The 25,740-nt window shown below is 42.0% G+C and overlaps 1 protein-coding gene across 1 annotated transcript in view; it reads right to left on the reverse strand.

Annotated features, from left to right (window-relative positions):
- Positions 1 to 546: 546 nt before the first annotated feature.
- lrmda (leucine rich melanocyte differentiation associated) overlaps positions 547 to 25,740 on the reverse strand; it is a 166,478-nt gene continuing 141,284 nt past the window's right edge. Inside the window, exons 6-7 of the mRNA XM_068741724.1 lie at positions 20,207 to 20,291; positions 547 to 626 (exon numbers count right to left, since the gene is read on the reverse strand). Of these exons, the coding sequence (XP_068597825.1) occupies positions 547 to 626; positions 20,207 to 20,291 (165 nt within the window). The remainder of the gene's footprint in view (positions 627 to 20,206; positions 20,292 to 25,740) is intronic.

Genomic DNA, 25,740 nt, shown 5'->3' on the forward strand with positions numbered 1-25,740 from the left:
GGACCAGCTGTGTGAATCTTTTTGGATCAAAGTTTTTGTTGTGTTTTACTGGTTGAAACAGCAGTAAGGTGGGCTTGTGTGTGTGTGTGTGAAATAGAATGAGACTGCTGAGTCTATGTCAGGCCCCAGGTGTGTGACCGTCACCCCTTTCACCATTGATTAGTGGGGATAGGGGATGGGTGATCCATCATGGATGTCAAACAAATGGCTGCAATTGGCTTGGTCTGTGTGTGTGCGCGTGTGTGTGTGTGTGTGAAAGTCTGCCGATGAGCGGTTGCTGATGATTACAGGCAATCTCGTCAGTGGGAGTGTCATCTCTGAGTCTGCTTGGAAGCAGAGATACAGAAGCAGACCCAGCTCACCAAAGGAGGCTAGAACTACAGGCTGGATTAAGAACTTAAAATATTATCCTGCCGTAATCATAACAAATCCTTTCCATTTTTCCCCCCCTGTAGTACAAGTGGTTTTAATAAATAGGAGATTGATTTCATCCTCCGTCCTTTAATACCCATTGCCATTCATGTCCCTCATTACGTCAGCCATGCATCAGAGTTGATCATTTCGGATGAATCTGTTACCTTCTGAGTGCTTGCCATAGTAGATGTAGCGACACTTGGTGAATACCCCTAAAGACAGAATGAGAAAAAAAATGTATATGAGGAGAAACACATGCACCTGAGCACAAATAAAAAAATGGAATCATTGAAATTGAACATAATTAAAAGTGAATTGTATTCCCAATATGCAAAGCAAAGGGGTGTAAATTTGTAAAGACGTGCTTCATTTGATTAGCTCACAAGCAAAATAAATAAATAAATAAAATATTAATAGAACTGAAATACTGCAGGGATTCACACATTGTTGAATATGTCCACAATATTTTGTATTTTTAATAGAAATGGTAAGAGATGATGTCACTGGCTGCTGTGAAGTCTTTGTGTCCATATACATAGCTAGAACTCGTAACTCGCTGTAGGACGAGGAAGAAACTGATTCAGTCATAGAATGATGCTGATGAAAGATCCTGAGAACAAAGATGGAGAAATTATATTTATAGGATATTTCATGAAGAAATATTGTTTGTTTGCTACTGTACAAAAAGCCACGGACAGCATCTGTGCCTGCTGCTTGTAGGGGATGAGAGGTGCTGCAGGGCAGGATGAGCATCTTGTTACAGAGAAAGACCGGCTTGGCCTCAGGGCAAAGTGTGGACAGTAACAAGATGAGAGCCACCGACAAAGTAAACGTAGCATTCACAGAAAGATCTGCACTGAACGCTCACAGTGAGTAACTATTCAGATATCAGTAGGGACGTCTTTGACACAATAATCTGTGTATACGCTGATTAAACAAACACAAAACAGGTCAATTTTGTAGTTTGTGAATTTACGACTGTACTCTATACTGCAAATGTAACATCCTGTCACAGTGCTCTAAATCAATACTTTTTTTTTTTTTTTTATAATTTTAATAGAATTCTGATAAAGAAAACACACCCTTTGTTCACCTCAGTAGAAAAAACCAAGAGGCGTTTGCAGCCATGGTGAGGGCTGGTCAGCGCTCGATGGCTTGGTCACAGCACCCCCATTACCATTTGATGAATGTAGTGTGTTTCGGCTAGATGTCACCTCTCAGTAAATGAAGCAAGGAGAAGTGGGCAATAGTCCCGTCAATGATCCTCTGACAACGGAGCATATACAGCGTTCACCAGGCTTTTTAAATAGACATCAAGTGCATTACAGGAGCAGGGGGCAGGCCAGAGACAAGAGCAGGAAAGGAGAGACTTATGGGAGAGGCGGTGTCGCAGCGGAATGAGGAGTGCTCCAATCGCTAAGTCCAATCACAAAATCCAAAGAGGCATTGTCACGGGCGGGAAGAGAATGGCAACTAAGTGACAGGAAGCAGAGACGGGGACAGAGATACTGGTGCCATATTAGTGCCAAGCATATTCTGATGCCACCCTCAATTCTAACCAAGCCTGACACATCCCTCTCTCTCCCCCCCCCCCCACTCTGTCTGACTCTTCAAAGTAGTCTCTACCAAGTCACACACACACACACACACACACGCTCATACAAAGTGCGTAGACTTAGACACAATAACACACGTACCAGTCCCTTGCAGCAGTAGTGGGTGTTCTGTCAGGCGGTGGAGCAGAGCAGCAGCAGCAGCAGCAGCAGCCCACAGGCCTGAGGACAAGCTCAGTCAATCTAAATCTGGACTTTGTAGTGGAGCAGTGCTCATTTCCCCTCATAGCCCAGCTACTTGAGGTGATCCAAACACTGAAGTGTGAGGAGCTGTCACCTCCAATAAAATCCAGGCCTAGCTTCGTGCCTGCTTGCTTCCCCTGGTGTTTGAGGGATACACATGTGTGTGTGTGTGTGTGTGCGTGCATGTGTGTGCATGCTGTTCTGACAGTGAGACGGTTGTGGTAGGGGGTGGGGATTCCAGCTGCCATGATTTGCCTGGGGATATAGGTGCCACGGCTGGGGACTGGGCTTGACACCACAGGACTTGGGGTGTCTTGCAGACCTCTGATCACATGGGTGCCGGGCCTTTCACATATTCACAACTTACTCAATGAGTGGAGCCCTTAAACAGATCCACCACCGAGGTAGCAAAACCAAGGCAGCTCCTTTAACACATTACCTAGCGGGCATATATTTGAAGGTTGCAATCAAAATCTTTCACAGATAAGTGAACTAAAACTAAAGGCCTCTCAAGCCTTAACACTCTGATGAGGTCACCACAAGCTGAGAACTGAGGAGACAGAGGGAATAAATTCTGGGATTCTCCAGCACCAATCAGAAAGATTTGCTGATGTGTAACCTGTAACGCTCCGGCAGCACTTTATAAAGCTATATCTGTGATCAAAGTTGAAGAGCAGCGATGGCTCATTGGAATGGGTAAAACAATGAACTGAGACAAGGTCTGTTTCCCAGAGGGTGAAGAGGTGCCCAAATGTGTCTTCATTGTGTGTGCAAGCGAGCTCGGGCTCCAGATACTTTTCAGTTCACTGCATTTTCACAGCAAGAGTTAACTCTTATTATGAGAGAAACCAGGAAAAAGATGGGCCAGTTGGAGACAGAGAAGGGAATAAGCAAGTCACACTAACTCTTACATAACGCCTTCTGAGGCCACGCTCATGCCTGTGGGGTTCTGTCTGATGACCTGGCACTTAATAACAATTGGTACAGTGCAAAACCTAGTAGTCCAAAATGTCCTCTGTGTCTCCTAAGCCATGAATGAGCACACTCAAATCAATACCCACCCTCTCAACCGTACACACATGATCACAAACACATGCACACTTTCATCTCTCGAGCACAACCACGGCACAGTGTGAACAGCGGGAGCAGCCATTAAAGTGACAGATTAACAAAGTGATGGGGAGGCTAATGTTTCCATCATGCCCTCGTAGAGGAACAATCAGGCCTTTGTTGTGCATATGTCACACAGCACCTTGTTTTTAAGAGTACCTAACACTCTTATCTTTGTTAAAAGGCTGCACAGCCTATATCTTATGTTTACCGCTTTGTGAATGCTTCATGTGTAGCATTATCGTCAAAAGGTCTGGTTGTTTCAGAGCTGATTACCAACGAACATGTGTCCTCTCTACGGGGGCTTGATAGACCACTCTTCCACAGTGCGAGGAAGCCAGCTGTACAAAGTCTCCACTGTGAAATCAACACATATCGTCACAAAATGTTATACACGCAATATAAATGTATGTATAAATCAGCTCTGTGAATTACCAAGGCAATACTGCAAAGAAACAACTGAAGTTCCTTACTTGACTGGTGAAAGATGCAATTGCTGATATCTTTCATTGTTTTTAAAGGTTTATATACAAAAGGCGTTCCTGTGATTTCTAGGCGCAGCTCACATTCTTGATTCTTATGTGCATTATCAAAGCCATTTTCTGTTCCTGCAGAAACTTAACTTACTGAACTAACTCTCGAGTACTGGATATATATGCCATAAAAGTCTGTCTAAAAGACCCCTCAGAGAAGTATAGCCACGGCTTTGACCAATCAAGCTAAAGGGTAGTAGAAGTATTGCTAACATACTTCGGTAGGATCACTTAACTTGACTCCACCTATAGTTATAGCTGCCTGACAATGTTGTATTCATCTCGATGATGCCAGGACTGTAGTGATTCGGAATTCTAACTCTAACCCTACCTCTAGAGGAAAAGGTCATGGTCATGCATAATGTCATGGATGAGAGAATGCACAGCTTAAGGAGGAACAATAAGAATGCTCCAGGTTGTGAAAACCCCTGACAAAACTCAACAACCAGTACATAAAAGTCAGATACTGCAATTGATATCTCTGTGATTTCTAATACATTAGTTTTGATTGGGTAGACTGGAGATCCCATCTTAGCATGTGTGGACTGCACCTCTCAAAATAACTGAAAATCCTTTGCTCATTAGGTCTCGCACCCAAATGTTTCACACAATATTAACTCACACAGCCTCCTCCATGTGGGCATGCAAGCAGCTCATCTGCAATTGTGCATGCATACACAAACCCTGAGAAGAGAAAGAGTCAGGGGAGGAGGGAGCTGGAGTGGGTTTAATGATTGTTCCCTGCATGCAATCAGCTTGACTCTTTTCAAGGGCCATCAATATGTCACAGAAAGGCACATACAACGGATGCAGCTTTTAATATCAAGGTTATCTATTCTGGGCATGGATCCACTCTCTCCACTCTCCGTCCCTTGTTCTGCCTCCTTTTCCTCTCCTCTTTTTTCAGCCGTTTCCACTCTTCCTCTACATTCTTTACACTTTTATTTTGTCTTCTCTCTCTCTCATTTCTCTTTGTTTTGTCTAGTCCACCCGTTGGTTTCACCAGTTAACCAACAACTCAAGCAGTACTTGAATCCATCAGAGCGGTTTGCAGAAGCTAACGTAACATTGCCAGTTAATCCCTTGTAAAAATTTGGCAAAGTACAATATGCAAATCAATATAAATAAGAAACACATACCGGATGGCTCGAGGCCCGGGTTAACAACGACCGTCGCAGCGTTGGCGCTGCTGGAAATTGGATTAATGTGGGTCGAAGACAGAGACGAAGAACAGGAGGAAGTCGGGTACATCCATCAGCGAGAGAAGGAGGAATGGAAGAGTTTAGGACTGAGAGTAGGGACTTTGAATGTTGGGACGATGACAGGAAAAGCTAGAGCTGGTGGACATGATGATGAGGAGAAAGGTGGATGTGTGTCCAGGAGACCAGGAGCAAGGCTGGAAGCTTAGGAGCAGGATTCAAGTTGTTTTATAGTGGAGGCGATGGAAAGAGGAATGGAGTAGGCGTTATCTTGAAGGAAGAGTGAAGGTGAATCGAATGTTGGATAGACTGATGAGTTTAAATTCAACTCATTCTCATATTCTACTCCTCTGTCAATATATTTACCCGGTAACAGCTAATTCTCTGTGGTCCTGAACAAAAACTCTGGCGTAAAATTTGATAATGAAAATGACATTCATCCTATCCCAATTAAAAAAAATATTGAGACCATTAAATGTAAATAGCTGTCATTTTGATGCATGCCCTGAGCTCAGGGCTTCCCTGTTCCCATCCTGGCTGTTTACTGTGGCCAAACAACTGCAGCGCCTGCATGTTCTTAACTTCAGGGTATTGATTAAACTTTTAAATAGCTGCCATATAACCGTGGGACATCAGGAAGATTAATTTGCGTCAATGTTCATCTGTAATTCATTAGCCATTTACACTCCACATCCACACACGCTATCAGGGAAATGCGGCCCATTTTTCACCCAGTCAGAGGCTGAGGGGGTTACAGGGATAGATGGAGGGCAGGAGAGACAGGAAGTAGGGGGTTATACTGGGATTATACGAAATGCAAACAGAGGAACTAAACTTAATGGCAATGTCAAGATACAGAGGATAGTGAAACCTCACATTAAGGGAAGACTAAGCAACGCACGCCTATGGACAGTAGATAGTGACATTTCACGGGAAAAAAGGAAAGCTACCCCACTACTAGCTATCAGCCAGTTAATTGGTTATAAATTGCTTTAAAAGTCTAGGCCTAAGAAATCCACATAATGATTTACGTTCCATGCTATACTGGAGGCATTCAACATAAAATGTTCCCACCATGCAGCCTGTCAGTGGTGCCTCTGCCACCCCTGCAAACACCATGTGTCCACAAAAGTATGCAATATGCGCAGTGTATACAGATGCTTCCTTGAGCTGTAATTCATTGTGACGTCCTCTTGCTTCTTCTGTTGCAGCACCAACCTTCGTTGTGTGTTCTGACTTTAGAGTTCCGTGTAAGATGTTAGATTAGAGGGGTGGAATAGTTCAAAACTCAAAATCGAAAGAGAGAGATGAGAGATTTAAGAACTGTGTGCATGGCTCAGATAAAAAAACAACAACAACAACAACACACACATAAAGAGGGCCCAAAAAAGGCAAAAAAGAGAAGAAAAGTAGGAGATTGAATGCATGTATGTGTCTGTGTGTGTGGGGGGGGGGGGGGGGGGATTTGCTGTCGCCACAGACTGATAGACTGCCAGGGTTGTGGCTCAACCAGCTCTGATCAATACCAGGTTGATTTTGCTACATGATTCTTGATTCCCCTTAAAATGCAACAGTAACATATAGTCTGTGTGCTTTTCTATGCTTCAAGAGCCGACAGCTAGGACATTGCTGACAGAATAAAAATAAATTTGACTGACACAGAAGAAAATACGTAAATCGATAAGGCATGCAATGGAGGATCAATATTGTATGCATTGATTGTATTTTGATCTTTTTCAGTATAGGCTAATCTATGAAAAAGGACAGTCTTTCATTTTGAATTGACCAAAATACTATAATCAGACACATCAATGAGAATGGCATTTTTCATCGTGAGTTACAGTTATAACCAGATGAACGCACATCGGTCTCTGCGCTTCCAAAGTATGAGGATGAAAAGGAAATTGAATTCTGGGGTACATAAATTTTGACTGAAGAAAGCGATTACCGTTGTGGGGGGTCTAATGAAAAATAAATTTCTGAAATTAATTTCAGTGACATTTATTCCACGTGGAGACAGGAGGGAACACTGGTGACAGTAGCTCTGGACTCTAGCGATAAGGGAGAAGTGGGGGGGGGGGTACTTTAGGGTGGCAGACAATTTACAAAGTCCTCAGTCCCCTTGGTATGCCTTCCTCAAGGCATCCCCGAGCTAACTCGCTGTAAACACAGACCTTAGATATGAATGAAAAAAGAAAACCTCCTGTAAGCATTATAATGACAAGCTGGATATTTATGGCCACCCTTATTGAAAGGGTGCGTCTAGCCTTAAGGGCACATGAAACCACTAATGAGGCAGTAATCATAAGAGCTCATTTTCTCCGTCAACATGTGGATCACAAATCACAGCACACAAGCACCACACGGCCTGACACTGATCGATTGCCTTCTTCATTATACCCAGGATTTCTAATTAAAAGAAGGGAACAGATAAGTGGTCCAAACCTCTGACTGAAAGAGAAAGCAAAAGTGAAATTTGCAATTAGAGGTTTGGCTGTGCTCAGTAATGGTGCAGTTAATAAGAGCGTCTGGTGAGTCACTCTATGAAGGTTTAATCACTGGGACAGGATTCAATAACAAAAGAGCACAATATTAATCACCAGAGAGTGATAACTTCACTGTTCATCTCTTTGACATTGGAGGAAGGGATGAATTAATGATGCTCTCCATCTGAACACATTAAATAATAATTATCAGGCAAAACAGCATGAAAAGGACTTCATAATGAACCCCATTGTCAGGTCAATTACAACCACATAAAACTGTTCAAAGGGAAGCAGCTTGTTTCTAGATAGGCAAACGAGGAAGGACAGCAGTGGCTTCATTGGTCCTGGACCACTTCCCTCTGATATCAGGGCTTCAGATGTGTTAAAGATTCAGAATAGAGTTTATTCTTAGAGGACACCAAAACTGTCTGGCTGAAAAGCTTGACACATTCAGGGAGGAAAACATCCAAATTGGTCAGTAAAGGGAGAAATGACATGGCAATGACAGTGTTTGGCTAAGTGTCACGTTAACTAAACTCAGCTACGCAAACAATGATGGAGTTCACGCATCAATGAACAAAATGGCACCTCACTACCTGTCAGAGGCGATTTCCATCAAACCAAAGACGGTCAGCAGATTTAGCCTTCAGAGGAACTGCTGCTGGAGTTGTACATGTGCATAAAACATGCACAGCTAACACAGGTGATATATTTCCCTCCTTCGTCACATCATAAAGTGGTTGTTTGAGCAACCTTGTCTTTCACGAAGGATCAGGCATATCCAAGTGTCCTCTAGCTCCTCTTTTTGAACAAGACATCAATTAGTGCATGGCTGCTATACCACTCTGAGGCACCCTCTTAAACAAACAGCCTGGCAACCTCCAGCACGACACATATCAATACTAATCTGATGTCTAGTTCCACAAGCATTCCCCTTAGACCCTGGCTGGCTGCACCTACCTGACCATAGTGCCCAGGATTGGCTGTACTCACACTTCCTTTCCCTGTAGACACCAAACACTTATTACTCCCCATCCTGGCCCAGCTAACTGACTGGCCTGTCTGGGCCACACGGGGACCCCATTATTAGAGTCATTTCGGTGCCCATCTTGACGCCTGTTAGGCAGTTCTCTTCCTGGGGCTCCTGCTCTCTGCCTGCCCGACTGAGTGCCTGGCCAGCCAAACAGTGATTGGACATGACATGGTGACAGAAAACAGGGGAGAAGGGCAATAGAAATAAAAGAACATAGAAGGCAACGTGAGGCGGACAGAGGGGAAGGTGGGTATGTTAGCCAGGGCCCTTGTGGCGTAGGGTGCGCCCATCAACTCAGATGAGCGTTAGCCAAGAGCTGCATGTCACAGTGATGGAAGGGTTGGATCACTCACATCAGGGCTTCATCTGAGTGGAAGATATCAATCTCCAGGCCTAATCTAAAAAGACGTGGTAAAATATCCTTTAACATTGCTCTCCTACCCTGCCTGCGTGTGTCCCCAGCTCTCCTCTCTCTCACAGCCGAAAGAGTGTGTAACCTTCATTGTTGGACCTCAATTGACCACAATCATTTTCACATCCCATTTCCTCTGTCTGTAGCACTGACAGTCAAATTATGATGCAGAAAACAGTACCTTGACATGTGGAATCTAGCACTATTTGTCACTATATGAGGCAAGAAGAAGTGATGAAATGGCATGAAGTATACATGCATATGCTTTAAAGATGCTTCATGTCACCTTGTATGTGATTTTATATAGGTAGACATGACTAAAGACTGAAGCCAAGCTGTTTCCTCTTAGTCATTTTCATCCATGGTTGAGTATTAAAAGGAATACTCACCAACGGCCATGATTGCGATTTAAGTTGTAATTTTTGTGTAATGACATGTGTTGAATGTATTAATAAATGAACGTATGCACTGCATATACAACATTTATATTTTATAGTGTTATGCAAGTTCAGATGAACTGGTTCAAAGTGCTGTTGTTTTTTACGTCTCCACTGGCTGAAAATAAATAAATATGGATACTGTACTTCAACTGTGTAGACAAAGTGAAATAAAGGAAAATAATTTTAAGTATTAGGTTCGCCCTTTCTAACACTGCCTGGATGGACTCCATGTCCAAATAAATAGCTAATAGTTATTTCGTTCATGTGATGACCACACAGGAGCCATTTGTCAGCTTGTGTCTGTGGAAAAGAGTCACTGAACTACCAATAATCCCCTCATTGACCTCTGTAGTTCTGTGTCATACATTGTTTACCACAGCGTTGAATGACAAGCTGGACAAGCTCACTCATCCATCACTCCGTTTCAACCTCTGGACTTTCTCAAGACACATCGGAGCAAGCGTGTAAACCAAAACGTAAAGTAAATACAAGGGTGACGAAGTGATGAGAAAGACGCTCGCTGTGACATCACACGCTGCTCAAAATGATGGCTCTGTCAAACTGCATGCTGTCATTTCCTTCCAGCATTTAAACTAATGAACTCAAAGTAGCCAATCAGGTGTGAGGCAGCGCCAATGATGGCTTCATGCTCTGTGGAATATTTCATGACTCTCCTTGTGCCCCGTTCAGACAAACGGCGCCACTGTAACTCTACTTCTCTTAATTAATATGACATAACCCCTGTTCGTATCCAGAGAGCGAGCGAGGGAGGGATGGAGAGATGAAGGTACGAGGGAATGATTAACTGTGGATCTGTCCTACCATGTGAGAAATGACTTTGCCTCTTCAGCACTCCCCGGTCTCCCTCCTTCTTGTTTCAATTCCCTCTCCCTCACTTCTTTTCTTTCTTCATCCTCTCCTATCTTTCTCTTTAGCCTCATCGCTGTCTCACTTGCTCTTCCTCTCTGCGGCCCCTCTCCCCCCGACACTTTCGGACTGTCCCCAGCCCCCTGCACATTTCCGGACAGGTAGAATAATAACGCTCGTATATCACCGCCCCGAGAAGTCCAATAACCTAAATCTTCACTTGCCACACACCCCAGGACTCAATTACTTTATTGACATGTAATCTTCATAAGGGGAGAAATATTGAGCATGTAAGGTCAGCTGGTTATGAAGACATATTATCATATTATCTGCATGAGGGTTGTAGGGGCTAGGACCTGACAAAGCTAATTATAATGCTACATGTTTCAGAGCTCAGAGCGTATTATCTGCTCGGCTGAGCCACAGCTGAGGTATAAAAAAGATTTAATACCTAATAGGGGCTGGACGTCATCTCAGGGCACGGAAATTAATGAATCCAAATATTATCGACTGCACCTCACAGCACTAATATCCTTGATTTGTTCAACGTATTTGTCAAGATTACCTCTCTGTAGTCTAATGGCTAACAGCATATCACAGTATTTCTAAACCGTACAATGGTAAAAAAATAATATATATATATATATATATACATGGCTGTTACCACTTCTCTTACGATGGTAGATTATACAACAAATTATAATATACGGCATATAGCAAAATGCCACAACAGACAATGATATAAAATATATGTATCCCCTTCAACCTATATTTTTCTTTACCATTGGGGCATCATGCAGCGGAGGAAAAACACAATCGTGCTTATTATTTTCACCAGAAACACTGGATCAGAGGCCATAAAAGAAGCATTCGGCTAGCCCTGAGACATCACATCTCAGGGTCACAGTGCGCAAACAAAGAATTTCACCGCCAGATATGTGAACATGTTCATTCCACTTTATCTAAAATCATGCCCTCTTTTCCCTATCTCTGTTACCCGACTGTCCAAATCCTTAGCGCTGAACTGCTGCTGCAGAAAAATGCCTCAAATGGTGTGTGGTGCCAAAGGTAATGAGTTAACACTTGTTAATGGTGTCAAATGGAGAGACATATTTTAGCTTTCTTTCCGGGCTCTGCAGGCACTGAACACAGCTGAAAATGGAAATTCTCTATTTATATGCATTTATCGAATTTTGATTCTTTCAGCTCCTTAACAGTGCTCTTATATCCCCCTGAAGCACACGTATTACAGCAGCGCAAAACACTCAGCTCATATGCTGAAAAAAACACCGCATACCAATATGGAAGAGTTCCATCTTCATGAGCAGATAGGATTCAGTTTGATGCCTAATAATTCAGGAGGTTTAGTTTTGAATGCATGGCTGTCCGGAGGGAGGGGAATGAAACAGAAAGACATTTAAATTACAACAATCTGGGATGAATTTATATATTTGACTGAGCCAATGTAATTGTCTTGCACTGCACTGACATATAATGCCAGAAACTATAAGCAAATCAAATTATGCAAGTGAAATGCATTGCTTGGTCACATTATCATGAGATAGAAACCGGCTCTGACTGTTCAAGTGAGTGAAGAGGCTGCTTTGGACTTCCTATATCAAGTCAGTGACCTTGTTCTTTTCATTCTGGATGAGCTGAAATGTTGATAGCAATGCAAAGCTAAAAATGGACCTCTTTATATTTTAAGAGAAATGAAATTCACATCAGTTCAACTAAATACTTCTGACACTCATGTCTAGTTGGCCTTATGGATGGTTGGACAAGCTGACCTACTAATTTTGCAACACTTGTGATCTTGCTCAGCACATTTTTAGATGCTGTGTAAGTAGCACTCACACACACACACGCTTACATTAGAAGGCATGTGTCTGAACGTGAAGCTGTAAACCCATGTGCTCCATGTCCATCTGACCTTTATAGACTTCTTTGTTTTACCATTCTCAGTGCTTATTATGAAAAGGATAATAAATGAAGAAGTTGCCGAGGCCAGATGGTACCTCCATGGAGTAGGTCGACTGTAGCCTGAAGTGGCAAACCCAACAGTGAAAGGGATTGTGATTGCTTCCGCGAAAGGTTTTAAAAACTAAAATAGTGTAACACACAAAAACTATTTAATTACATAAAGTGAGTACATGTGCTACTATGAAGGCGACATTGCAAGACCAAAATCTGCTGGAAGTCTGCTATTAATGCGTTTAATGTTTTTAAATTATGGATGACTAAAACAACCCCAAAATAATAATTAGATAATTAAGCAATGACGATTAATGGAAAGGCAGGGAATAGATGATCAGATTTTGAGACTTATCCAGGTGAGGGCATGGATACAAGATTTATTTTAATATAACGTTGCTATACCTTCTCTACTTTTGATTGGCTTGATATGATGATGACATTTCTCACATATGCAATTTTCTTTTGGAATGCACCCCCTCCCCGAGTGCCATCTACTCTCAATAAGTGATTGCCATTCAATCCTGTCTTTTAACAAGACACCAGTTAATGCTGCTGTATACATTATCACTGCTGGCTTCTCTTGCATATTAGCAAATCCACGGCATGTATATCTCAGTTACAATCATGCCTGACATAAAGGTTTAGTGATGTAGCACAGCTGTGAAGCCACGCAGAATGTGTCACCCAGCATGATAAACAAGCCACCGAGTGAATTGAAATCTAATTTGTAGGAGCCATTAACCAGACCAGCATTAAGGCATGTTTTCATCTTGAATGATTACCGCGTGAGATCAGTCATCCTAGAATTATGATCTACAGTCAGAAATGTATAATTTATTTAAAAACACTGTGATTAAGATATATGATTCCACATAAAGTAGCAAGGCAAATGTATATAATTTTCTGAATTTGCTGTTATGATTAATGTAATATATTGTCTTTGTACATCTCTGTGCAAACATCCCTGGGAACATACGATACTAATTACAAAACTACAAGGACTTATCGAGGTCTGATCCAGTCTCCTTTAGCATCTGCCAGGACGTTAGTAGCTATTCATCAGAGTGAAGGGCAGCCAAACCCCCTCACATAGACAGACTCTGCCTGTTCACCGCATAATTTGTTTCAAGGGGTCCTGACAGAGAGAAAAAAAAATGGTGGACCCAACATCCATCCTGCTGTAAAAATACCCAAAAGCATCTGGCAGCCAACCCCATCCTAAATGACTATGATGGAGCTCCACCGTTGGAAACCATGATGGCTACAGGAACCTGCTCCAACTTCTGACGGAAAGGACATCTGGAAAGCACAGGCAGCATCAGCTGTCCCAAACCACAACTTTAAAGCAAGGCAGCGAATTAATAATAGTGACAGCATTAACAATATCAAACCGTTCCGACTTGATCTACTTCTGTTCTGCTACTTTCCTGAAGACAACCAGAGCAGCTTGGAAGAAGACTAAAGTCAAGAGAAAAAAGGTGCATGGCTTTTCAAACAGGACTGCGCAACTTGGCAGAAACTCATGTCTGTGTTTGTCATTCTGTCCTCCTCTGCCGTAACTCATGTCAAGCCAACATATGCATTAGACTTCGGCCTGAGTGAGGCTGAGCAAGAGTCAATGGTTGAACCAGTTGGGGTTGTATCTTCATTAATAAGATGTACCTGCAATGGTAATGGATGGTGAAGATTTAGGAGTCCACAGGTTTTTAGTGCTGAGAAAATAATTCACCGCTTGTTATCGTCATACTTTGTGTACACGGAATGAGAAGTGAGCTGTTCATTATAAAGTCATATGTTTCATATGTCTTCTACACAAACAGCAGAATTAGTTCTATTTGCATGGTGACACCAGCTTGGTAAAACGTCTAGTTGGAAAATGTCTAATTTCATATGTGGCATCAAAAAGACTTTTCTTGGATCACATTAGTCAAAAGAATCCCAGCACACCTATGCAGTGAAAAATCAATTATTAAGGCGGAATATCACAGAGAGAAATATTTACTTTTCAACCACGAGCAGGAAGAACCAATAAACAAATATCTTGGAGTGGCTCAGAAGCTGACAGTTCCATCTTCTCACTTTAAGTTTCCGCTGTATACATCCAACACCACTTTAAGAACTCAAGACACTCAGGAAATGCTCTCTTCTACTTCAAACGGCAAGGTAAAAACAATAGTGTCAGAGTGACATTTCCCCAAACCCAGCACAAACAGAATTATTCACACACTGTGAAAGAAGTGCCATCCGATAACGGAGATACAATGACAGTTGGTAGGAGGCAGCTTTCTCAAAGCAGTTCAGAGTTGGCACGTCAGCATTTGACAGTTGAGCCTGTCGTAGCAGTTGAGGAGGTTATCCTGGTATTTTAATCTAGCCTGCTTTTGAAGGAGAAAACATTGAGGCGATTTCCAGGGCTAGTAATAACAAGGGCAGGCCTGCATCCAAAAATAAGCGATCATCACAGCGGATGTGGGCAGAGCAGCGTTATGTGAAGTCATAGTGAAGGATCGCAGGCCCAGTTTGCCCTCATCCCCTACCTCTCTCATCCATCTCCATAGGCTAGTTTTAATGGGTATTCATGTGGCTGAACCAATCCGCTCCTGGGAGGAATAATACCGCATCATGCGGCTCACATTAAAGGCAGCTTTTCCTCATACATACAGGAAAGATTATAATACTGTGATGCACTGTGATATGCAAATGAAGCTGCCCTCACAAAGAAGACAGTGATATGACTGAACTTTCAGCTTGTTTATTCAAACAAAGTCTTGGTTATCCATTTTGAAATGTATGTCCTGTTCTTGCTGTACACACCACAAATGCAGATGCTCACACACGAATGCACATCTGTCTATTATATGGAAACACGCACACATTAGTATTTAGATTATTTACAACATTTTTGTGATTTTTTTTCATGATTTTAAATTGCAATCTCCCTCTCAGTGAAAAGCAGTGACATGATGTCCGCCACTTCTTCAACCCACACACAGAGATGTTTGCTGATGATGTAAAAATTGAGTTAGCTTGCAAGATTTTAACTTAGTTTATTGTTCAATACTTATTTCAAAACAGATTTTGTGTGAATTCAACCAAATGACACGCTTTATCCTCGCTGCTGTGTGTAGCTGACCATGAGTGCAGTTACTTCAACGCTGGCCTCTGGCCATGTTCAGACACAGACCTATAGTTTACAGAGCACCGGTGGGCTTGGGGGCTTAACATGTTGCATCATCATCATTAGAATTTTATACCATGAGAGAAAGTGCTTGGGAAATTGTTATTTTGAAAAGCAAACTCTGATCGATAGTTGAACGCTCCCATTTATTTACACGGGGAACCCTATTAGGAAGCTATAGAATTATTCAAAAACTCCGGGAGTCTAAAAATAACAAGTTCTGCATTAAAATTTTACCACACAGCTGGAGTTAGTAAGAAGCAATATTTATAGTGAGCTATTCTAAGTCCTTTGTGTCTCTGTTGTGTCAGGGCAGAGGTTAACTTACTCACAAAGAAAGTCCAACTTGGGTCTTGAAGCTGACGCTTTGTTCTTTTTCGATGCCTCATTTTGGTTGTGTGTAGGCCAGTATAGTACAATGCGTTTAAGAGTGACGTTTATCAGGTGACAGATCCTGCTGAAAAATCATTACAGCTCTAAAGGGAAATGCCTCACAGAGCACGTTCATGCATCTAAGGGCAAACGTCAAAGATGCTTCGTCTTTTCTCAGCACATTTGACTGAGGACATTTCAATTCTTGTGAAACATGCCAAGACAATCCAAACCAGGGTGGGGAGATTATCGGCAGACAAATTTGAGCATTCATCATACCGAGCAACATCAAAGGGAAAAGAACAAAATGTCTTTTAAGTAAAACTAAGGCACTAACTTGAGGGTAAAGACAGAAATATCTGATGTAATGTATTGATTAAACTTTATTAAAACGTTCATATTTGTATTCATAAAACAATTTGATCCACAGAGTTTTATATACCACAGCTCTGGTTACTCTATAGGAAACAGCAAACGTTGGGGAACCCGTTCTGTTCCAGTCATTTTTTGTTCTACCAAGTCTGCTGTGCAAAGACCATTAAGTCATCAGTCAAAACAACAACCTTTTCTTTTATTCTGACAGCAGCCAAGTTTCAGCACCAGCATCTTAGTCATCCATTAGTCATGTAATCCATCCAGATGTCTGGTGGAGGAGGCGGCAACAGCAGGTGTGGATCTCTCAGAGCCCAGCTGAGCTCTAAAAGGCAGTGCTTAGCACCCACAGCTCCGTCATCTGGCCTCTCCCCTGTCTCCGCCAGCCTTTCGACAGCCCATTCCTCATCATTTACCCCTTTTTGGCAAAGCCCAGAGTCCTCCTAATGGGGCACTCTGAATGCTTCCAGATGTTTGTTTATTTGTTGTGCAGCAACTGAAAACAGTTTACTCCTAGTTTGGATCTTTTCCCATTGCTTGATTTTTTTGGGATGGCCAAGGGAGCTAGGCTGAGTGTAGTGGGAGTTGCTACATGGATCACCCCGACATTTGATGAAAGCAAACAAATATGAGACACTCCCCAGGGTGTTTTTTCTTTTTTTTTTCTTTGAAATATGCTTTCCTCCTGGGATTTTAATAACAGTTTTGCACAATTTAAGATACATGCATGCAAAGTAGCTGGAAGCGGGCCCAGAACAACAAGATTAAAAGGACCCCAGGATCATACAGTAAGGCAGATCGCAGGCATTTTTCCTTGTCTGTTTACTATGCTTGTACAAAGGCATCCCTTTCATTTATTGCTGTCACTGGTGAGGGATGGCCTACTCAAATTTAACCTGATACTTGAAAGAAAGAAAACAACAGCTACCATAGCCTATTTATTAGAATGTACAGCAGAAATGAAAGGTATTTCATTAAAACCTACTCTGTGCATCTGGATATATCAATCAATTTGAAGTTTGGTTTTTTTGTTAGACATACTTCTGAAATGCAGTTATAATTAGATCTATGAAATAAACTTGTGAATCACACTTCAAAAAGCGTCATCCTAAGAAAAAGACAAGGTGGCAATAAATAACCAAGCACGTTTTTTTTCCCTAAATGATAAATGATAAATGATGGGAACGTGATGTGTGACTGGTTTGTCTTAATAGAATGGTGTAGGCCGGTCTTCATGAAGATGCACAGTTATTTCGGCTGGTCTCCATTGTGGACCATTACATTTAAAGTTGAACTGACAGTTGGACCAGCAGGCAGAGCTAGAACCAAGGTGACAGCGGTAGAGGATCCTCAGGCCCCTCTGCCACACTATACACTCTACTCCAGTCTGTGTCCCGCCTGCACAGAGACGCCGTGGAGCCCCCACCACCCTCCTTCATTTTGTCTATTGTCTAGCTCGCTTCAGTTTTGAAGCATTCTTCACCAACTAGTGCTGGTCCTTTCTGCATGTTCCTCTAGCCTTCATCTTCCCCTTTTATTCCGTCCGTCTGTTTTTACATCCGCTCTGTGGAATCTCGGTGTAGGTTTCGCTCCCCCTTCTCTCGCTCCTGCTCTTCTCCCAGCTAACTTGTTTTGATCCGTCTCCTCCAGGTAGATTCTTCCACCAAGCTAAATAGAAGTTTATCCCGGAGTTCTGTCCTTGGTTTCCAGCCCTCTCTCCCTGGGCAGTGACCTGCCAGCACTGCCCTCCTCTGGGATCTACTAGCTGCCGTAATTACGTCTGGCACGCAGGCTCTGGGGCTTCCACACAGGTGACATGGTTGAGGAGGTGGGTGGTGGAGGTGGTTGGGTGCAGGAGGAAAGGGAGGTTCTTTCTTTGCAGCTGACAGGACAATGTCAGAAGAGCTACTGATCCTCCTGCATACTGCAGGGGTAAAACTATATACTGCCTCTCTTGTAGTCCTGTTACAGAAATTACACTTCATCAACCCCGAACACAAATACTCTCACTTTTTAATACAATTTAATGTGGACTTAGAAACACTGAAATATATTGTTAGAGGATCATTTGATCAACGTTTGATACAGCAAAGGGTAACGGGTGTTTTTTCCTCACTATTGCACGGAACAAAAGCTCACTGAAAAACACGATATACGATGAGTGCGTCGGTTTTTCAACAGAATAAATCTGTGGAGTAAATGTGTAAATTAGCCATGCAGGTTGAAATGTGAGCGTTGCAGGGAACCCTATTGTCTGAATCCTGAATTTAACTCCGTAAACCCTCCGTTGTTTGGAATTAGCGTCTGAAAAATTAGGTTTGTTGTATCGCTGCTTTGCCACAGCTTTTTTTTCTCGTTGAAAGAGTAGCTACCGTGACCGACCTCAGCAAATAAAAAACACTCAACTATGTTTAAGAAGTGTGTATAAATAAAAAAAACAAATAACAAAGAGCTTTGGTAGGAGCTGAAGGCAGGGACATAAAGAGGAGGTGAAGGGCGAAGATGAGGGCTCCGTTATCTAAGACTACAGCACTGCATCATAAAAATAACAAATGGAGACTGTCATTGTGGCTCACATCTTAGACGGAGGGGAAAATATTTCATGCGTCAGATCCCCTCACCTTTAAATGGACTGCTCTTAGCCAGGTCTGATTGTGACAAAGCACGGAGCTCTCCTTGCCCCTATAACCAGTGAGAGATGCCGCCGTCCAGGCTTTCACAACATAGATCTGTCCTTGGCACCATAAATGGAGGGAAGAGCGCTGTTTCCTAACCGTGGTGGTGGTCCTATCACAAGTGTTTTGCATTGTGAGGACAGTGATAAATGTCTCAGGGATAAGAGCGAGGGGAAAGGTATTTCAGAAGCAACCTCAGAAAAGTGGACTGTATTGTAATAAAATCCTCCCTTTAGGTTGATTCTCATTCAACTCACTCAATTAAAATGTTATTTAACCAATCAGATCGATGACAATGTTAAACAACTCACCTAAAGTCTGAAGCTGCTGACCAGCTTTGTCTCGTCAGAATGTGAAAACCTTAAAGTAACGTGTCTTCAGTTTTAAACCTTTTAAGTGTAACGTCATAAATAGTTTTGTTTACCTTTATTAGGTTAATTTTCTACTATAATTTCTAGTACATAAGACAGCCTACAAAATACATTTAAGTGCAATATATTAGAATTAAATGGATTCATTTGACGTCAAGGCAGATATCATTCAAGTTAAAGTGGCAGTCACTTTCTATATGTAGTAATTCACCATTAAAGTAAATATGCACTGTAAGACGTAACTGTAAACTTACAGTAATCTCCTGGCAGCAGTTTTGGTAGCAAGGTAGTTTTTTTTTTTTTTTTTACAGATCCTTGTTGCATTTTACAATTACCGTATGTTCCTATCAATTAAAGTACAATTCATTACTCTCTACTTCTAAAAACACAAGACAGTACTGGTCACATTTATTCAGCAAATGACTATTTATTTACAGTATTTATGCGTGTATATTGCAGAATGCTGCTGCTACTACTATCAACTTTCAATACAATAAAAATGTTTGCCAGGACCTTTTATTTAGACCTCAGCTGAGGATGTGTCCTGCACAAATAATTCAGAGCACTGAATCTTTTTAATGATGTAGTGGTTGATGCTAAGACGACCCTGCACAATAGCCTCAATTGAATAGACAGGGTCATTATCAGAGCCAATCAATGCCTAGTACCAAAAGATCAAGAATGCTTCATCTTTTTTACACACTATATCCTCCCACACATACATTCAGATCAGAGTTAACCTAGATTAGAGCCATTATTGAACATATAACAAAGATGAGATCAATAAGAATAGATAACAAGACTTCAACACAATCTCGAGGTCAGAAGATTCCCACTTTGTGTAGCTGTTCGGGTTAAGACTCGTATTTACATTATTGATGTTCCTGGGTTGTGATCGAATGCGTGTTTCTTGCAGAATGTGAAGCATTTATGTAAATATGGAGGAACAAAACCAACTATAGTTCACTTACCTTTGTGGTTCCTGGCATCTCTGGATCCTCGGGGTAGAGGAGTATAGGGATGTGTGTGACTCCCAAATCCAGGCTCATTCGGTAACTTGGGAAAGTAGACACGAACGAGAATTAACATTTTAAGAAGAGCAAGCTTGACAAGTTTAAAATTGCTTTTCTAAGTGTTGTGGTCATCATAAATCCTCTGGGATTGATTCAGGAAATGTTGGAAACACCGCTCCGGTTTTATGACATAATGTGACAGTGTGATTTATCACGTCTCACATATGGAGCTCCTGTCCCGCTTTGATGATCTGATCTACGACATGGATAGGGAGGAGAGGTCATAACCTTCGCTCAACCACGACCTTCTGCAGCGGTCAACGAACGGGCAGACGTCAGTCACTGTGAACAGCCGAACGTCGGCGGTTGCAAGAGAGCAGCGGCACAAAATGACCTCAGGTTTTAAGAGTGTCCATTCAATTTACATTTAAAAGCATTTCATTGAAATGTGAGGCACAAATGTACCTAAGCTCTGAGCTACTGATTAGAAGCCCAGACTAGTGTCAGGGTAAATGCGTGTGACGATGCTGCTTTGACGCAAAGAGAAAACACAGAGCTGATTCTCAGAGTGAGATCCCAAACAGGTCAAGAGTTTATTGTGTTGTTGTTCTTTTGTGCACTTTCAAGGTCCAAAACATCCTCTACTTTCCCCTGGCCTTTTAGCAAGTGGAGCAGGTAGTTTATCATGACACAGTGATATCTGATGCCTTTGCAGAAATACTTTTCGTTTCCCCAGGAAGGAATTCACTGGGCATTTAATCATAGCAAGAGACTCAACTGACAAATACATATTAGAGATGGTTTAGAGCTGCATTTTTCCCACTTTCATTGTTGTTCCCCTACATGCTCATGCATAACCTTGAGAAATGAAATGGTCTGCACTGTTAAACGGAACAATATTCTTCATGGGCAAAGAGAGCACTGTGAATTGAAAACGATCACATAATGTGCTTTCAGATAGCGTCTCTGAAAGCACATTAAGGTCTGGCCAGCATGTGTGTCATATTAAACTAAAGGGAAAAATGGCAAAATAAGCCTGTCTTCAGACCTCACTACATGTATGGTGATGGGCCGACACTTTTCAAAGAAACAGCTTGGAATATGAATATTTTTACAGCAGACCTGCCGCTCAGTCTCAGAGTGGCTGAAATCTGTTCATAAATGTCACAGATCCACTCCCTGCATGAAAACAAGAAGTCAAATACCACAAAGTATGAAAACTAACACACACACACACACACACACAAAAATAATTATTGTCGCATCATTTATTTATTTATTTCTAGATTCAACACTAACAAAATGTAAACTAGAACAACCGATCCAGAACCAAAATTTTACATTTTGTCATTTGGATTTGAGAATATAATTATTCTGATACCGGTTCTCATTATATAGGTTTATTATAATTGTCTAGGACAATTACAAAAATGAAAACTGAGCCAGAAGTAGGTATTGTGATCTATTCCATCTGTTCCTCCTCCATTCTCTATTGAATCAACATGAAGGTCCTGCCTGCATCATTTCACAGTCTACTTGAAAGATCACAAGCATGAGCCTCTTCTGAACTGCTTGACCACCAAAAGAGAAAGGTGTTAATTGCCAACAATTAATATTCCTCGTTGTGACAGTATCAACAGCACCACCCACAGAGAATGTTATGGGGAGTTACAAAAGAAGAAGAGGGAAGGATGCTACATCGATACCCTGATTTTTGTCCAATGGGACACCCCCCCCCCCCCCACCCGGTCCACGTGGTACTACCACATCACCTCCTCAGTACTGCGCCTGTTGATCAAACACTTAATCCATTTAACATCTGTGTTTGCCACTTCCTGTCCTATCCAGCGCAAACATTTTACCCCACCCACAGATCATCAATCAGCCAGTTTTCCCTTGTCTTGAGCCTCCCTTTTCTCCTCTCAGACTTTCATCTGTACCCCTCCACAGCTGTACGCACTCTTTCATTTCAGTCAATGACCTGTCCCAAGGATGGGAAGGGGGTAATGCGTATGATCAAAATGCATGTGGAACATATGAAGGGGCTTCATATGTAGCTTCAAATAGACAGATCATAATTCAATGCTATGCTGAATTTAATTTCACAATAAAATCCAAACAAAAGTGCCACATGGCTTTAGTTTTCAGCTGACAACTTTCAACACTGCATACAAAGCTGACAAAAAATTCACATGAACTTAATTTATGCTAGCCATACTCTCATTTCCCCCTTTTCTGAATCAAACCCTTTTTTCTGTCGGCCTCTGCTTTTCATTAGTTGTACCTACACTGTACAGAGGGAGGTGCTGCTGTGTTGTCTATTTAAAATGCTCCTGGACCTTCTCCTTACTCCCTCTCTCAGCCTTTCTGCTGTCCAGATTAGTCTGCTCATCAAGATGAGCATTGTTTTAATTTGTTCAGCCCACGGCATATGCTGAGTGTTCACATAATTATTGTTGCAATGCGAGTTATCATCACAGCTCACGATAATGCGGCACAAATTTACTGACTGGGGAGAGCCGTAGATTCCCTGATAATAACGGATGGACAGAAAGAGTGGAAAGAGGGAGCGAGAAAGGGCGTGGGTGTGTGTGCGTGTGTGTGTGTGTGTTAGAGAGGAATGGGTGGTGGCAGAGAGCGGAAGCTCTGTTGGATGTCATTATGAAAGATGATTCCTGAACTGGATAATACATCACACCAGTGCTGTCTGGCTTCTCCTTTTCCGCGTTGTTATGCGAATAAATGCTGATAAACCCAGAGGCAACAGCGATTATTACTTGCAACATATCACCATGAGAGAAGGAAGCAGGAGCGAGATGGGGGGAGGGACGGAAAGACATGAAAAAAGACAAAGAGAGACACATGGAGCACATAACCAACTCCATAGTGGCGCTCGAGAAAATATAAGATAAAGAAAACGTATATTTAGGTGTTTTTCACATGCAGCTGCCAAAAAAAAGTTTTCAAAGTTTTACTTGCTTGGCTGTTGATTTCAAATTTGATGTGAGTACCGTTCTCCTGCGTCAGGTGATCCAGAGAGATTTCACTAGGATGTGATTATGATACAAGCTGCCGGAGAGTGATGTACTAAAGTACTTCAAGTTACTATTTCTCACCAAGCATTACTTTCCCCTCTTGCAGGCTGGTTCGGAGGCCTTAACCCCAAACAGCTCATCCCGACAGAGGTGATTCCTGCTTTGCTTCACCTCACCTCCCTCCTTAAGACTGACCAGCAATACAATCTAATTACAGCCACGCTGTAGAGGGAGACCAGTGTAAACACCAGTCCTTTTTATCTCCTTATACATCTGGACAAGTAGACAAAGTGCTAAAAGGAAATAAATGTGGCCTGACAGCCACATCAAAGAGTTCAGCCAGAGGCTTACTGCTACTTAGGGCACAGGAATGTTGTTGCTAAGCATCCGCCCGCAACCTATCAGGGTGCAAAGAGGGCCCTGTCCTGCCTTAGAGAGGGAAAGGGGGGAAAAGAGAAAAATGAAGAGAGAGAGGGAGGGAAGGCAAGGGGAGGGAGGCTGACATTGAGGGGAGGCTAGGGACTCAAGGAGATTTTTGTAGCTTAAAGCAATTGTTGGAAGAAACAAGCCTTCTGTTTTATTTTCTCTTGACACCATTTCTGCTTTTGTGCTTGCAAAAGACATGTATAAAAATGTCTTTTGATATGTTTTCTCTTTGGGTCTATATCAAAATATTTCTTTTGTGTCTGTGCATGGAACCTTTTTCAAGTCTTGTCTCTGTAAACTGGTGCTGCCTTCTGATCATGTTAGAGATCAGAGGAGACACAACTTGTGAACTTATTTGAGTTAACATTTAATGCTGGCATGACACGTTTATTTCTTCACTTGGATTTTTTTTTTATCATTCATGTCTCGTACTTCTAAAGTTCGGAGTTGCAATCCGCGCAACACTTTTTGAGAAATAAACAATGAAAAACAAAGGAGCACCAGTTCTGGTGTCTTAGAGCATGTGATGGCAATGATGAAATGGAAAAAACTGCTCTGATTCTCTACCACATATTGCTTTCTTAATACACATAGAAGACAAACAGATGTTCAACACAGATTTAGCAAAAACAAAAGTAGACCAGTAGTTATTTTTCAATTTCTGACCTTAAAGATCAGGAGCAGAGAAAATTAGTTAGACTGCTGTCCTGTGTGTGTGTGTGGAAGTAACCCGTATTTGCGGTTGCTACGGCAGTCCTCTGCTCGTCAGGAAGAGTCCTGAGCGTGCGCTTAATGATTTACTGTTTCTACTCCAATGAACTTCGACTCCATAAATGTATCATATGATCACTGATCACAAGAGCAACAGTCCGGCTGTTTCCCTGGGGCACCAGGCACACAGGGAGAACTAAGCAACGGCATCGCCGTTTTGTGCAGGGCTAGGAGTCATACAGGCAAAGGTTGAGTGCCGTTTGATGTTAATCATCCGTAGCGATGACTCACAGATGGTAATGAGGCTGCTTTGTTTCTGGGTTGAACCTTCAACCATTTCTTTGAGCATCAGTGATGACGGAACGTAATTCTACATTACAGGTATGCGGTGTAGTTAGCTTGAGGCTATTTTTGTTTTTACCTTTGCTTGAGTATGACCTTTCCAATGGTATGGGATAAACTTTTTTTCTTTAATAATAACACAAAATAAAATAAATCACAACATGAGTGTGTGTGTGTAAATATATATAAAATTATGGTATTTTTACAAGATCCTTTAAGAGTACAAAACAATTTCTTTTATCTGTAAAACAAGAGAAAAGAGAACGGCCTGATCTACCTGTGACAACATTTTCTTTCCTCTTCTTTAAATGGTGCAAATATTTCCATCTCACCTACACAGACTGTGAAGTACATGAAAACAAATATGCATGAGACCACAGCGACCGAGGCATGTGACACACCACGAGCCTTTCTGTTCTGATTAGGGGCTGCAACTAACGTCAGGGCTGTTTTCTGGAGTGTAGGATGCTTAATAATTGAAGACTCAGGCAGAGAGCCTGTCACACCGGCTTGTCTCGAATGTTTCCTATACAATTAGATGCTGAGAGACATTTGAAGAAGACCCATGAAAAGAGTCACAAAAAGTGACATGTGAACTTAAAGGAAATTAGCTCTTCACACGAGTGAAATGTGAAGGTTACTTAGCAATGCTTAACTCAGACTGCAGCTGTGTGAAGTGCGTCTTTGACTCATCCTCGCTGCGAAGACACGTAGACCGCGATTTTCTTTACTTTGAGCCAGCTTCAGTCAGGAAGATCACAGAGGGAATGAAAACTAATTTTGACTCAAGGCATACAGGAAGGAAGGGAAAAAAAGAAAAAAGTGAGATGTGTCAAAATAATGAGATCTCTTGATCTCTTGATGTTTTCTGGGAAGATATGAGATGTAGACAGATGCACAGCTCACATCTGCAAGGGTGTGCACATGCACACGCAAACTCAACACTTTACCACCACTTTTTAACGTGAGCGCAAGCAT

The sequence above is a fragment of the Brachionichthys hirsutus genome, chromosome 7 (genome assembly GCF_040956055.1).
Source record: "Brachionichthys hirsutus isolate HB-005 chromosome 7, CSIRO-AGI_Bhir_v1, whole genome shotgun sequence".
Classification (NCBI taxonomy): domain Eukaryota; kingdom Metazoa; phylum Chordata; class Actinopteri; order Lophiiformes; family Brachionichthyidae; genus Brachionichthys; species Brachionichthys hirsutus.